General features: G+C 36.5%; 1 protein-coding gene across 1 annotated transcript in view; it reads right to left on the bottom strand.

The window, feature by feature from the left end:
- PIGN (phosphatidylinositol glycan anchor biosynthesis class N) overlaps window positions 1-15,785 on the bottom strand; it is a 111,600-nt gene that overhangs the window by 16,573 nt on the left and 79,242 nt on the right. The window contains exons 24-28 of the mRNA XM_080821151.1: window positions 11,500-11,602; window positions 9,587-9,673; window positions 6,663-6,718; window positions 6,295-6,370; window positions 4,416-4,489 (exon numbers count right to left, since the gene is read on the bottom strand). Coding sequence (XP_080677277.1) covers window positions 4,416-4,489; window positions 6,295-6,370; window positions 6,663-6,718; window positions 9,587-9,673; window positions 11,500-11,602 — 396 coding nt within the window. The remainder of the gene's footprint in view (window positions 1-4,415; window positions 4,490-6,294; window positions 6,371-6,662; window positions 6,719-9,586; window positions 9,674-11,499; window positions 11,603-15,785) is intronic.

Raw genomic sequence — 15,785 nt, 5'->3', positions numbered from 1 at the left:
AGATGGCACAGTCAGTTAAGCATCCAAACCTTGGTTTCAGCTCAGGTTGTGATCTCAGGGTCCTGCGATGGAGCCCTGCAGCAGGCTCCACGGTCAGTGCGCAGTCTGCTGAAGTTTCTCTCTCCCTCTCCCTCTGCCCCTTCCCCCTGCAGGTGTGCTTTCTCTCTCTCTCCCTCTCTCTCTCTCAAATAAATAAATCTTAAAAAAAAAAAAAAAAGTTCCATCACCATATGAGTTACCTAACTTTAGCTAGGAATTTGAGGCGATGGCAGCTGGGTAAGAAAAGTTCATCAGACAATACGATGTCTGATCTAACACTCAATTAACAAGAAGGAAAAAGCTTTTCCAGAGCAAATTTTGAAGTAGTATGTGGAGACTAAGGAAAAGAGAAGTTGTCCAAGGTCACACAGCTAGTGAGAGGGCAACTTTGTTTTCTTTTCTTTTCTTTTTTTAAAGATTTTATTTTTTTGAGAGAGACACAGAGAGAGAACACAAGCTGGGGAGAAGCAGAGGAGGAGGGAGAAGCAGACTCCCTGCTGAACCGGGAGCCCGACACAGGGCTTGATCCTGGGGGTCCAGCACCATGACCCAAGCTGAAGGCAGACGCTAAACTGACTGAGCCACCCAGGTGCCCCAAGGGCAGAATTTCAACATAGCAAGTCTGGCCTCAGAACCTGTTCTGCTAGCCATGATGCACATTGTCTCCCCAAGGCACTATCTACTCTTGAAGCCTTTGGCATGCTTGCCATTTCCTCCTAAATGTGTCCTTCGTCTCCCTTGCTTATTCATATATTGTTCAGACAGGAAGGTATAAATGTGACAGTGCTTAACACTTCTGGTGATCAAATTACTATGAAAGTAGGATGGGATTATTACTCTCCTTGTTCTGGAAATAATATTTCTATTAAAAGCTGGTTAGTTTTGCTATTTTATCTCTTGTTTTCAAGCTACTGAGCACCTAGATCTTTTGAGACTGTCCCGAGAGTACTCCTTGATTCAAGAAATAAATGCATGCTACTGGGTTTTTATACAAATGATAATGAGTGTTGCCTCTTATCACCTCCACCAACCCACTAAGGTCATTCACCTCCAATAGTCACCTCCAACCACTTCCCTGCTTTTACTCTCGTCCTCCTGAGGGTATTAGCCATAGAAAAGACAACGGAGCCTTTGAGACCTTCCAATTGCTTCTTGCCACAACTAGGAAAAATTCCGAAGTCCAAACTATGGCCAAAATGGCCTCCTGTGATCTGGCCCCTGCCTATCTCTCCAACCGTCCTTCCTACAATTCTGCTAGCACACTCTGCTTACGGGCGGCCCTCCTGCTGCTCTGCAAACACTCAACACCCAGTCTCACCTCACGCCCTGTGTATGCTCCACACCCTTACCTGAAAGTGCTCTTTTCTCGTATAGTTTCATGGTTCACTCTGTGTTTATTTCAGTCTCTGCTTAAATGTCTCCCCTTCAATCTATTTTTCTTCCTGACATTTAACACAATCTGACATTTTATGGCAACTGTTTTATTTCTTATTCATCTCACTGAGTAGATGGTAAGCTCTAGTCACCACTGTATTACCAGCAGCTAGAACAGTGGCTGTTTGTAATAGAAACACAAAACATTATATGCTAAATGAATGGTAGACATAATCAGCATAAAATAAAAAAATGAAAATGGCTACTACTACACATTGTGACATTTCTTATAGACATATTAGGACTTCTACCTTTTGGTTCCATAGAACACTGTAAAATTGTTCCTAAACCACCAAATAACACCATAGAAAGCTAAAACCACCAGGGTAAAATCTGTAAGTGACAAAATAATGATGGAAGAAGCAAATCTTCTTGACAAAACCCAGCTCTATACTCTGACCCAGGTAAATTAGTTAGACCTGCTGGAGATAATGATCACCAAAAGAAATCACACCAGCACCAACTAAAATTCATAGATTTTAAGATAGACAAAAATTAGATAAATGAACCCAAATTTCTTTGTTAAGAAATTTTTATTTATTTTTTTTAAGATTTTATTTATTTATTTGACACACACAGAGAGAGAGATTATAAGCAGGCAGAGCAGCAGGCAGAGAGAGAAGCAGGCTCCCTGCTGAGCAGAGAGCCCGATCCCAGGACCCTGAGATCCTGACCCCAGCCAAAGGCAGAGGATTAACCCACTGAGCCACCCAGGCGCCCCTGTTAAGAAATTTTAAAAAAGATTTTATTTATTTGACAGAGAGTGACAGAGAGAGGGGGAACACAAGCAGGGGGAGTGGGAGGAGAAGCAGGCTTCCCGCTGAGCAGGGAGCCCAATGCAGGGCTGGATCCCAGGACCCGGGGGATCATGACTGAGCCAAAGGCAGACGCTTAACAACTGAGTACACAAGCACCCCTCTTTGTTAAGAAATTTTAGAATATTCACTTCATATAAAATTAATTAAAAAATTAAGCTGGCTTAATATAGTTTACACTAGAAAGTGCTCTTGCAATAAAAGTGATTCAATATAGATAGAATTCTGATTCAAATTTGAATTCCTAAATATGGAAGCATACTATCCCGAAGATCAAAACATTTAGTAAAACAGAATAGTATATTTTAAATGATAGTGTCAAAACATCTTATATTCATTTCAGTTAGTACAGGGCAAGAGAAGCTAGCTTTTTGGTTGCTAGATCACACTGCTGATAATTTGACCTCCCCAAATTCTTTTTTCAATCCCTACTGTTTATCCATGGCTCTCTTGTATATTTGAGTATGTAATCAAATATAGAACAGAAAATTATCCCTTTTAGGTCTCCTTATTTGGTTCATTGTCAAATACTTCTGTAATCCTAAAACCTTCTTCTCTTTCTCAGCTGTTCCCCAGCTCTCTTGTGCTTTGTTGCTTTCTAAAGGTGAGGAAGCTCCACATCATCTCATGCTGTGAAGTGGATTAGCCTCAAAATACCTTTCTCAACTCTAACAGGCCCTTGAGGTTGTCTGTTTCCCACACCCATTCCAAACTACTACTTCTTGCTCTCTAATCACCTTCCAGGTTAGAATGAACGTGTGCTCGTTAGAGTTCATTCAGACATAATCCGAAATCTGTTGGATGAGGCATTTGGGAAAGAAACTGTTTCCCTGATAGGAGGGGAGAGGTTAGATTTTCATTATTTATAACCAAAGGCATCATTTTTTTTCCAAAGTATTTTTTTTAAAGATTTTATTTATTTGACACAGAGAGAAAATAAGTGGGGGGTGGGGGGCAGAGGGAGAAGGAGAAGCAGACTCCCCACTGAGCAGGGAGCCCGACCCCAGGACCCCGAGATCGTGACCTGAGCAGAAGGCAGATCCTCAACACACCTCTACTCCTCATTCCACATGTTACCAGTTCCTCTGAGTTAAACCTTAAAATCCCTGCTAAAAAAAATGTATCCACTAACAGAGATGCAAGAAAGTACATGTCATTTACCAGTTTTTAATTGCATCTAAGTAACTATTTTTTATGTGATACTGACAAGGTATAAATGTTTTCACTGTTAAAATTTATGTAAATATCCTACAAAATACTAAATTAAACTAGAAAGAAATTTCTACTATTTTTAAACAGTGGAAGAAAACCTTTTAAAATTATACTTGTTATTATGGCATATGCATAATAATATGCTAAACCCAGTTCTAGCTTAAACTCATCAAAAAGAACATGCAAATTTATGCTAATATTAGTTATTTCTTTCAGCATTGAATATGCCAGTTTGATTCAGAATAACGGAACTGCTAAGAAGCTTCGTTATTTATCTCAAGTGTCTTTCAGAGAGACTGATCAGTCCTGTGCTGATGAGACAATTTTATTAGTTAAAAAAAGCAAATAGTTTAGTTGATAGCTTCTCTTTGCAAGTCGTGATTGCTTAAGACTGACTGCTCCAGAAATTCCTCAAAACTTAGAAAGAATAATTCCCATTCCACTTGTCAAATATGTAAAAAATAAGACTAAGAAGCTATGTAAATTATTGACATGTAGAACAGCTGACTTAAAGTAAAATGAAATAATGTTAGTACATTTATCTCATACATATTTAAGAAATCACCCAAAAGAAAGCAGAATGATATCCCTTGTGTTTTGTAACCACAGTTATATCTATAATAAACAAGTCATTAACTATAATTTAGCATTTATGTTTTACTGTTTTCTAGGGAAGCTCTTCACTGGCTTGAATAATATTCTAATAACATTTTATTCTTGAGAAAGCACATTTGTCTGCTGGGGCTCTAATCAACTAATCTCCTCTAATGACAGCTGAACTCTGGCTATAAGGGTACAACATTTTTCTCTCATTTTTATAATAAACAACCTTTGCTACAGCACTGTAGCAATCACATACCTACTCTTACTGCCTGAACATGGGCAAGTTCAACGCTTCTTAAACATTCACTTTACCTTTTTGATGATAACTGGGTAGTTAGCTGCACTGCTTCAAAAGCACACATCACAAGAACAAAGGGGATTAAAATCTGTTTAAAAGGACAAAAAACCATGCCGTGGGTAGCTGAAACATTTGAAAAACTTAAAAATAAGTGTTATTTCTGCAGTATTTCAACTTCTCAAATAAATTTTATCTCTATTAGTGAAGAGCAAACTCTGAAATAAAACCATGACATCGATGACACATAGAATATTGATGAAACGGATTTAAAAATCTACATCAATACTGTATATAGCATAAAAAGATAAATATCAACACTTATTCCAAATAAAACCTAATACAAATTTTTGTTCTGACTCATTATAATAATGACCATGTTCAAATGTTTCCGAGAGAGTATGAGAGGCACAAAATGCCCAAATCAGATAAATTATAGAGCTTGATAATTTGATTCACAGATCCCTGAATCCATCTGGTCACTTGATACTATAACTCTATAAACATGATCTCCTGGTGCATATATCTTAATACAAATTTATTTCTGATTATATAATTCATATTCACTGTAAAGTATTTGTTAAAAAATTGAGAAAAGTATATCATAATTTATACTGGTTGAAAACCCATAATGCAGAGCTAATGCTGTTAATATTATGAGATACTGCTTTTAATAACCAATTAAATATATATATATACTTGATGTATAATAAAAAAGAAAAAATATGGAAAAGAAATGGTGTTCAGCACTGTGTAAGATTCCTTCAAGTGAAGGACATAGACTAAAATACTTCAGGAGAACCTTCACTTCTGGCCACATTAGTCAAAAAGAGCCATCCAGTGCATTATTTCAGGAAAGCTCTGAATGAGGCTGGAGAATAAAGATCTAATATTCTACTTTAAACTTTTGTTTTTCTTTACTTTTTTCTTATTTTTAATGAAAGGCCAATGGCCTCCAGTAAAGTAAGAAGAGAGCAACTATCATTTAAAAACATAAATGAAAGTTCAAGAAATAATGTATGTTTTAAAATAACTCAACAGGTAAATATAAAAAAATAAAATAACTCAATAGAAATTGGAACATGAGAAAAACATCTTTTTAACATTTCCTAAGGTTACATTTGGTAACCTTAATTTTACCTTAATTATCTCTTTAAAGGTCCTATCTCAAATATAGTCCCGTATTTATTATTAATGCAGTAATAAAAAAGGAGAGTAATCCAATTAAGAGAAGCATACTTTTAACAATTAGTACTTATGTGATCTCACAGAAGGTAATTAGATTTTAGCCAGATATATACCAACTCCATAAAATGTGCCAGGCACTGTGGCAGAGGGAATGAGACAGAAGAAAGGAAAGAACGTGAATTACATTCCATAGGAGTCTGAACCTCCAAAGCTGAGGAATTTGCCATTATCTTGGTGTGGTCAGCACCCCGCTGGTACCTGCTGCATTACTGAATGCAAGCACTCAATGACAGACTTGTGGAATCAATCAATGAATTCCAGGTACGTGGATTATGAGAAAAGATCACAACATGCGGGTAGTCTCATGGGGAGCATACAGAATCTTTGGGAGCACTGCGGTTCTGATCTGCACTGCCCCTCCCCACGGGCTTTAATCCTCTGTGATAGGACTTCCCAGGAGTTACACAGAATCTATACTCTGAACTTTAAATGGGCTTAAGGATAAAGCAAAAAGGTTAACTATTTTAGAGTAAAAGCTAAAGGGTCCCAACTCCGATTCAGCATCGTCTGTGAAGGTATCTTCTTTATGCTATTTCACTCTGTCACAATGACTTTATAGTCTTAAAGTCATATAATGTTACATAATCTTAATGTCACGATGAATTGATAATCAATATCTTAAGAAAACAGGAAAATAAGAAAACTAACCTTCCACATCATCAGGGCTCCCATCATAAAAGGACTAAACACGGTCAGAAAGCAATAGACAGAAGCAAGATCAAAGCTAAGGAACCAACATAAGAAAAAAGATTTTAGAATTCACATTGTAACTTTAAAATAATGTTCTACTAAAGAGAATGTTTAAACTAACTTTCTGAAAACTACTCTTACTAAAACACAACCATACATTGTATCAAGAATATCAGGAAACCACTAAAATGAATGAGGTAGATCTCTATGCGCCAATAACATACCAATCTCCAAAATAACCTTCAGTATAAAAAACCACGGTACAGAACAAAATCCTAACTTGTATTATCTTTCATTAAAAATATGCTCTTTTCATTTAAAATTACCTGTTAACAGAAGCTATGTTCCCAGTTCCAAAAAACGCTGTCACTAAGAAGAAAACCTAAATACAGTTAAGGAAATGCCAAAACAAGTCAGAATTCTTACAAATTTCTCCTTCATTTAGAAAAAGTATTTCTGGGGCGCCTGGGTGGCTCAGTGGGTTAAAGCCTCTGCCTTCGGCTCGGGTCATGATCTCAGGGTCCTGGGATCGAGCCCCGCATCGGGCTCTCTCTGCCTGCCTCACTGCCTACCTGTGATCCCTTGTCTGTCAAATAAATAAATAAAATCTTAAAACAAAAAACAAAAAACAAAAAAAAAAAAAGAAAAGGTATTTCTATTTTACCATGAGGATAACTTTATTTTTACCCTGTACATCTGGGCATAAACTGTTGCAAGTGAATGTTCCATTATACCTCCTTGTGAATGCATTTTGAAAGAACCAGACCGAAGAGGGAATGTGCTAAGAACTGGAGGCCTGAGAGGTTATCCTCACTTGTGACTAGTGTCTTTGGGAGGGCATTTTCCCTTCTCTAGCAAAAGCAAATCAGAATATTGTATCTGGAGCTGGCCACTGGTGATCTTCTCACAAGAACAGGGACCTAGTGCATCAGATAGATATCTTCAGGAGAAAATTTCAGCTCACATATACTTGCTGTGTGCCCATTAAATGTGAAATGTGCTAGGTTCTTTGGAAGGCTCAGAGAGAAAGAAGAGACCACGTTCTCAAATAATTCAACAGAGAATGAGACACAAGAAAATGTTAGACATCTTTTTGACACTTTTTAATCTTACATTTGTTTTAGTGCACTAGCAAAAGGTAAATATTAATCCTGTTGATGTCTTAAGAACTAACTGCTAGGAAAGCACTAGGAAAATACTGCCTGGCCCCTTGACAGGACTCAATAAATGTTAGCTATTTTATTATTGTAGACAAATACACGAAAGTGGTAAAGAAACACTGAACAGGATATATGAATTATGACAACTTTCAGTGAAAAGGTGGCATCTGAGTTGGTGACTTGAACCTCAAATGTAATCACAGATCTAGTCACTCAACCAATCAACTAACCAACAAACCAACATTTATTGTCTAGTATGTCAGAGGCAAAATTAGACACTAAGAACATAAATATGAATAAAATAGTCTCAAAGTGCTCACACAGTAGCTAGGATTATGAGGATATACAGAAGTATGTGAGAGGCATTTTAAGGTAAATGGGGAAAATAAAAGACATAGTCAAGAAACATTGAGAGGTATGATAGAAGCTTAGGGTTTACTGAAAGATACAATGGAAGATAAAGCAGGAACACAGACTGGTGGCATATCAATAAAAAGCCTTGAATTTTACTGTGGAGACAATGAAAAGCCGGAAACACTTTACATGACCGATACAAGAAACACCAGTGACAGTGAGATATTCAAATCAGGGAGATATGTAATTACAGGCAGGAAACACAATTGGAAAACCATTTCAGTCGTTCATGTCAGGGGCAAGGAAGGCCTGAACTGATGCAGTGGGAGCAGAGACAGAGAAGGAGGGGAGACAGTGGGACCTTAGAACTGGATAAGAAGTAGTTAAATATGACAAGTTTGATGGCCTGGGTGACTGGGAATATGGTGATGCCATTCAATAAGATGAGGCCTGTTAGAGAGACTTTGGAGAGGGGTGGGTGGCTGTTAGTCAGTTTGGGACATACATTTGGTGATGCCCAGCAGGATATTAGACATATGGCTCAAGAGGTCAAGAGAAGTCAAGGGTGGAGAAGTAAATCTCAGAGTTGTCTGCACGGAGGTGTCAGTCAAAGCTATAGGAGAGGGTGACAGCATCTAGGCAAGGTAAGGGGAGAAGGTTAAGGGTAGAGCTTGGAGAAGAACATCTTTCAAGATCAGACAAAGAAAGAGTATGCTTTTGTGGAGGAGAAGAGAGATGCTATAAAAGCTAAGAGGAGAACCTGGATCATATCCTGGAGGGAAAAGGAAAAGGAAGAGAAGTCAACAGAGTCGAATGTTGCAAGTGGTCAAGTGAAATTGAAGCCCGGACTGTGCTGTCAGGGAGCCCCTGCAGACCACTGGCGGCACAGCCTCGGCAGGGACAGGTGCATGTACTCGCAGAGCTACCGTGTGCCAGGCACTGCTCAAGGCTTAGAGATACAGTACGTAACTGGAGAGGAAATGGTAGGAGCAACTACAGATTTTTCTTTTAAGGAGCTTGGTAGTAAACAAAGACATAATGAAATTATACTTTAGGGGGAGGCAGGGTTCAAGGGAAGGTACAAGGGAAGAAGTGTCGATTGGTCGAGGGTGAGTGCAAGGAGTCCGCAAAGAGAGAGAGCAAAACCGAGGACAGAAGCAAGAGGAAGAAGGACAGCACCATGGTAAGGTCAAAGGAAATAATACCTCCCTCCAAATTTCTTGAAGCCAGTCAGCCAGCCTTCCAAATGTGACTTTATTCTGCCGTATTGTCTTTCAAACTTCTAACACTAACAATTTTCACGCAATGTTGCCTCCGATGTGATTCAAAAACCTTGTGAGGGAGATGCCATCAAGCATGAATACAGTATAAAACACACGTAGAAAGTACAAACCAAACTCATTATAGTGGTTTCATCTGGAGTTGGGAATTGAAAAGAAAAAAAAACTTTAGCTTTAGCGGTAATGTTTTAATTTTTTAAAAATGTGTGAAACGTGTGACAAAATAGTAATTGTTGATCTCTTAGATGGTGGGAATATACACATGTACATTTGCTTGTTATATCATTCTGCATGCTTTACTACAGTTTCAACATTTTTTAAAGATGTGGATCGTATGAGAAAATTATGGCTGAGAGGGAGTTGAATGGCCCCCAAGTGGTCGTGAGCAGCGGAAGTACCCGCCCTACTCTGCTACATGGCAGGTTACAGCACCTTAGAAGTCCAAACAAAGGATACAAGGAAAAAGGCCCTGCGGACGTCATCCAGATAGAGCTGTCGAAACTGGGTAATATCAGGACTGCAGGTGAACTGGAGACTGGTGACCTGTGAGACAGTAAGAAGTACATGAGCACACAAAGACAGTTCGCTTACTCCTACCCTCAAAGGCAAACTTCCAGTCTGGTACAATAGCTGGAAAGTTATCCTGCACTGACAAAATTAATTAACAATAAAGCTGTTCCTATAGTTTAATTACATCTTAATACAATCTGCTAAAAGTTAGAATACATTGCTAATCATATGCTAAAACAGAGCTGTAGTATTGCTGAATGTGTAATAAAAGGGAGAATCGGGCTTTTCCTTATCCTGTATAAATGCTTCACTTTTAAATCCCTATATACCCTTTAAGTCCTGATTTCTCAGTGTCCTGATATTCTAAAACCCAGCTACAGTATCATATTAAAAAAACATGATAAAATCAAATATTTATTTCTTTGTTCTTCTGTTATTTTCTTATATACAAATGCAAAATATTCCTATTTTTGGTAAAAGAGAAAGTCGCTCAATTTTTTAAAAAAATATTTTATTTATTATTTGACAGAGAGAGACACAGTGACAGAGGGAACGCAAGGTGGGGGAGTGGGGGAGGGAGAAGCAGGCTTCCCACTGAGCAGGGAGCCTGAAGCTGGGCTTGATCCCAGGACCCTGGGATCATGACCTGAGCCGAAGGCAGATGTCCAATGACTGAGCCATTCAATTTCAGTCACTCAATTTCAACAAGAAGGATGCACTTTTGCTTAATCCCCTTCTCCCCCAAACAGAAAAACTCATGGGGAAACTTTCCCCTCCTCCACTATCCATGTAATTTTCCACTAAGTTCTTTGGATGCTTTAATACTCCTTTCTATAAAAAGAAATACCTGCTTTCTGTTAAAAAACAGAATGTAAAAAATGACAATGAATCTCATTTTTAGATTTAATATTTATTTAATATTAAAATATTTAATATTTGCTATTAAGGACAGTCTGACCATTTACTAGAATCTGAACAAAACTGTTTTCATGTACTGTTTTTAATATTCCAGGGCTTAATGTTAAAAACCAGTAATTACTTAATATACTTCAATACAGTTTCCTCATTATTGAAATTAATTATTTTAAATGACCAATTACTCTGTAAGCTCAACTGGAACCGGTTATGGATGGATCAATGGACCAACTATGAAGGTGTTTTTCTGCAATATTCATTTCATCTGACCTCAGTAAAACTGTAAATATTCTACCACCAATGGTTTATAATTACCTTCAGTTCTAAAATAAAGGCAAGAGACATCAATTTAACTCCATAACTCACTATGATAAATGTGTCCTTAAAATTTAGCTGGCTTTTAGCCAATTCAAAGTGTACTGTGTTGAATAAACAGCCTAAGATTTGGACTGAGGCCACGATCACTAGGGTGGCAGAAAAAGCAATTTGGAGTAGGACCACTAGAAAGAGAAAAACAACACTGCAAACACAAATGTCGCCTCATGATCAAATTCATGCACTGACTTGTGACAACATAAATATTCTTGTGACTACAATAAATTGAGGGAAAGAAAAATGAGATATGAAAACAGAGGAAAATATGATAAAGAGCATTCTTTCTCCTCCACTCCTTCATCTACATTGACGTTTTTGGACATCAGGGATTCTCAAATAATCTCTAAGAATAACCCAACCTATTTAATGCCTATAAAAGTATAAAATCATGCTTTTCTATTGTAAATGAACAATTTTCTTATAAACTGCTTAACTTGATTATTAATCATTAACTTAATTATGACTGTCTTAAATGGTGCAGAGTTTTTGATGAAATAACACGGCAACTTTCATACAGAAGAGGGAATATTTTAATATTCTCAAACGCAACAATGATTTTGACAAGCTACCTTCTGTTTATAGGAAACACTGGGTTGCCGCAGGGTTTCTTGTTCCACCTGTATCCACACAAACATTAAGCATGACAATACTAATGGAAAGAGAGCTTCATACCTAAGGGACAAGGGGATTTGGGGTGGCAGTGGGAGGTGAAAAAAAAAAGAAAAAAACATTAAACAAGTAAAAATGCAAATTTATGCAAAATTAAAACCACCTTGATAATATTTCAAAGTCACAATATCACAAAATTTAAATTTTCTAGGCTCTCCAGAAGAAGAAAGTGGGAAAGGAAAGGAACATTTAAATATTAACTCCAACACCATCTTTTTTTGAAATTTATTAAATCTTGAGATCATTTTAATTTTTAAAATAGTTGAGATATTTAGAAATCACTCATAAGGTAAATACACAAAAAAGGAAAGAAAACATTAAGATGGATGTAAAAAGACAATGCCTGAGTTAAAATCATTAATATACCCAGAAGAGCAAGACCAATGTTCCAAATTAAAAAAAAAAAATAAAAAAAGGGTGTGATATGGACCTAAATCTCTAAGAAAGAAAGAAAAAAAAAGAACCAATAAACACATGAAAATATGTTTGACCTTACTGATAACTGATATGGAAACTAAAACAATAGGAAGGTAACACATTCACTTATCACATTTATCCAGTAAAAAAAAAAATAATGTTAACAAGAGTATAATGAAAACTAACTCTCACACTCTCTACATAGGAATAAACAATTTCTGGAAGGCAATCAGACATTCTACATCAAGAATCTCAAAAATATTCATATAACATAATCCAGTGATGTCACTTCTAGGAATTTACCCTGGGACGATAATCCACTATGGGCACCAGAATTCTCATATGAAGATGTTTGTTGTAATACTGTCTACAGAAGGGAAAAACAAAAACAAAGACAGGAAACAAGCTAGGGAGTGATTAAATAACGTATGGTACATCTCTTGGCTAGTTTAATGGTGATTATAATATGGACAAAGGAGAAATGTTCATGAGATAAGACAGTGACAGAAGTCTTTTCTAATCCTCTTCCAGCCTACTTAGGGATAAATGTGTCACCTTTGTTATCCCTCAAATACCCTGTTAAAGTTCTTCAACCACCATTTTAATCACATGTTCACTGACACACCTTTCTCACCAGTCTGGAAAAGCTCTGACCATGTCAGTCTTGTCACCACTGCAGGCCCAGCTAGTAAGTATTTGCTGAGTCAGTTACTTAAGCAGGAGTTACTAAACAAAATCAAACTAACCAAACCAAACCAAAACAATTTTATTTCTTCAACTTTTTCACCTTTTTTTTTTTTTTTTAAAGATTTTATTTATTTGAGAGAGAGAGAAACAGAGACAGAGGGAGCAGAGGGAGCTGTAGGCTCCCTGCCCAGCAAGGAGCCAGATGCAGGACTTGATCCCAGGACTCTGGGATCATGACCAGAGCCGAAGGCAGACGCTTAACCGACTGAGCCACCCAGGCATTCCTCAACTATTTCACATATTGAACTCTGTTCCATTTGGTGCTACTTCCCAAACATGAGACGACAAAAGAAGCAAAATGCTTTAAATTCTATCACTGATCATAAAGATAAAAACTAAAGACCAGGGAGAAGGAAGTATTTGGATTTAAGAAAGCATACACAAATCACCTGGTATATAAGATGTAGAATACCCAAATACATGAACAGACAATATATACATAAGAAAGTATCATTAGTCAAACAGATGCAGAAAATTTATACAAAGCTGTACCATTTTTGACCCATTGAAATAGCCGTTGATATTCTTATTTAAAAATGAAAATACTAAATACTGTGAAGGATAGGACCTCTCATCAGTTGCTGGTGATATTATAAACTGGCACTGTTCTGAAGACAGAAGTAAAAAAAATAAAAAATAAATTCATACTCTATGGCCACCTATACTACATGTGAGAAATGAACAAAGGAAGTAATAGAAACTATATAGAAAGCTTGGCACAAAAATATAACTCAAAATATTATAATAAAAATGTAAATAAATAAAATGACTAAAAATAGAGGAATGGCTAAATAAATTAAGGTTCATCCACATCAAAGAATATTAAATATCTATTAAAATGATGGTTAGGAAGCCTATGAGCCACCTGGGACAACGCTTCTAAAATAACATTAGGTATGGGGCATCTGGGTGGCATAGTTGGTGAAGTATCCGACTCCTGATTTGACTCAGGTCATGATCTCAGGGTTGTGAAGTTGGGCTCTGTGCTCAGTGTGGAGTCTGTTTATGACTCTCTCCCTTTCCCGCTGCCCCTGCCCCCCCTCACTCTCTCTCTCAAATAAAGAAATGAATAAATCTTAAAATAATATTATGCAGGAAAAAAAAGATAAAATAGTAAGTACATGGACTATGATTAATATTACGTTAAAAAGACAAACAGAGGTAAGACTGGAAGAAATCTATCAGAATATCAGCAGGATGCATAGGGTTAATAGATGATTTTCCCCTTTATCCATACTTTCCAAAATGCGATCAATACTATGTTTATAACAGCTTTAAAAAAATAATTGAGGGGCGCCTGGGTGGCTCAGTGGGTTAAAGCCTCTGCCTTTGGCTCAGGTCATGATCCAAGGTCCTGGGATTGAGCCTTGCGTCTGGCTCTCTGCTCGGTGGGGAGCCTGCTTCCCTCTCTCTCTCTGCCTATTGTGACCTCTCTCTCTCTCTGCGAAATAAATAAAAAATCTTAAAAAACAACAGCAACAACAAAACTGAGCTATTAAAAAAAATAACTGAAAAACAAATGTTGACGTAGAATACCTGTATCTTAGCCATTCTTTAAAATTTAGTTCAACTTCCACAGGAGTCCCTGATGGCACAAATTCAGCTCCTCTCCTCAAATACTTTCTCTAGCCATTCTTTATATCTTACAATTCCCAGCCTAATTAAGTCACAATAACTTAACTGTTGCATTCTGTAAGTGCCTAACACTGTAAAACAAAGTCCTTACTTTATAGCAGCTTACAACTCTATTAGACACCTGGGGTAAGCTAATTGTGCTGCCTTTTTGTCAGTCTAGCGTTCAGGACACTGGAGATGGGAAAGAAAAAACAACTGTTGATTAATTGAATGAAGAAGGTATGTACTCTAAGCAAAAGAGGACCAAGATTTTTAAAAATATTTGCAGTTATATATGAAAGAATTCTTTCCTAATATATGAAAACATAAATTTCATAGTTCTACAAATGGTGCTACAGACTTATTTCCTTTCAGAAACTATAAACTATAATCATTTTCATTTGTTAAATGTGGATGAATAAATGTGATAAAGACAATCTTCCTATGGGACTTTATTTCTTTAGACAATATCTTGTATAAAGTCTGCATATTTGAATTAATAAACTGAAATACCAATAAAATGTCATCACAGGTTCACAGTGTACATAGTAAAACCTTACAAACTTAGGATCTCCTAGCTTGGTCTCTATGCGAATTCAGCAGGGCAGAAAAGGCATTTAGCTTTGTATTATAGTTTGTTAAGCAAAGGGATAATATAAATACAATTTTGGCAAGAAATGTTTAACAAACTTAAGAGAACTACTTTCAAGCATTTCAATAGCCTCCATTTGCATAAAAATAATGAAATGCTGATTAAAATGAATCTTCTTTATTCATTAAATCAAGGATACATTGTTAGAATTTAGGATTACTATTACTGTATTTTCTGTAAAGTAATAAAACTGCATTTCTTTCAATATTTTATATACCCGACTATTCACTAATTTACATAGAGAATCCTCCAGATCGTCCAAAATAGTTATGTAGAACAATCAGGTGGGCTATAAGTTTTGCAAAACTGATTTGAAATTGAAAACTGTGCTAATTGAAAATGTTAGACTGTGCTGTTTCAGGCTATCTCTGTTGCATCTTTCTGCAAAGGTAAATACACTTTCTGATGTTGAATAATATATTTCTTAATACATTCACTAATAAGGTTATACTCATCATTATAGTTCTGTTTTTACACATGAATTTTTGCTTTTCAGATTTTCTTAAAATAAATTAAATGTGCTTCTGATAATATGCTTTGGTATCTTTATGACTATGAAATTGATGATTTAAAATACTATCATATTTATCCCCAATGTAAGTTACATGACTAACTCATTATACATTCCGAAATATTTTTTCACTCAAAATTCAACTTTAATCATCTGTTCTTCTTTCCTTCCTTCCTTTCTAATCCAGGAAACCAGATCCATTCCTAGATTTGTATTTCTTAAACTTCTACACATTCCTTCAAATT

This window comes from Martes martes, assembly GCF_963455335.1.
Source record: "Martes martes genome assembly, chromosome: 13".
Classification (NCBI taxonomy): Eukaryota; Metazoa; Chordata; class Mammalia; order Carnivora; family Mustelidae; genus Martes; species Martes martes.
Note: the sequence above shows the minus strand (reverse complement) of the source record. Positions and strands in the feature narration are given on the sequence as shown.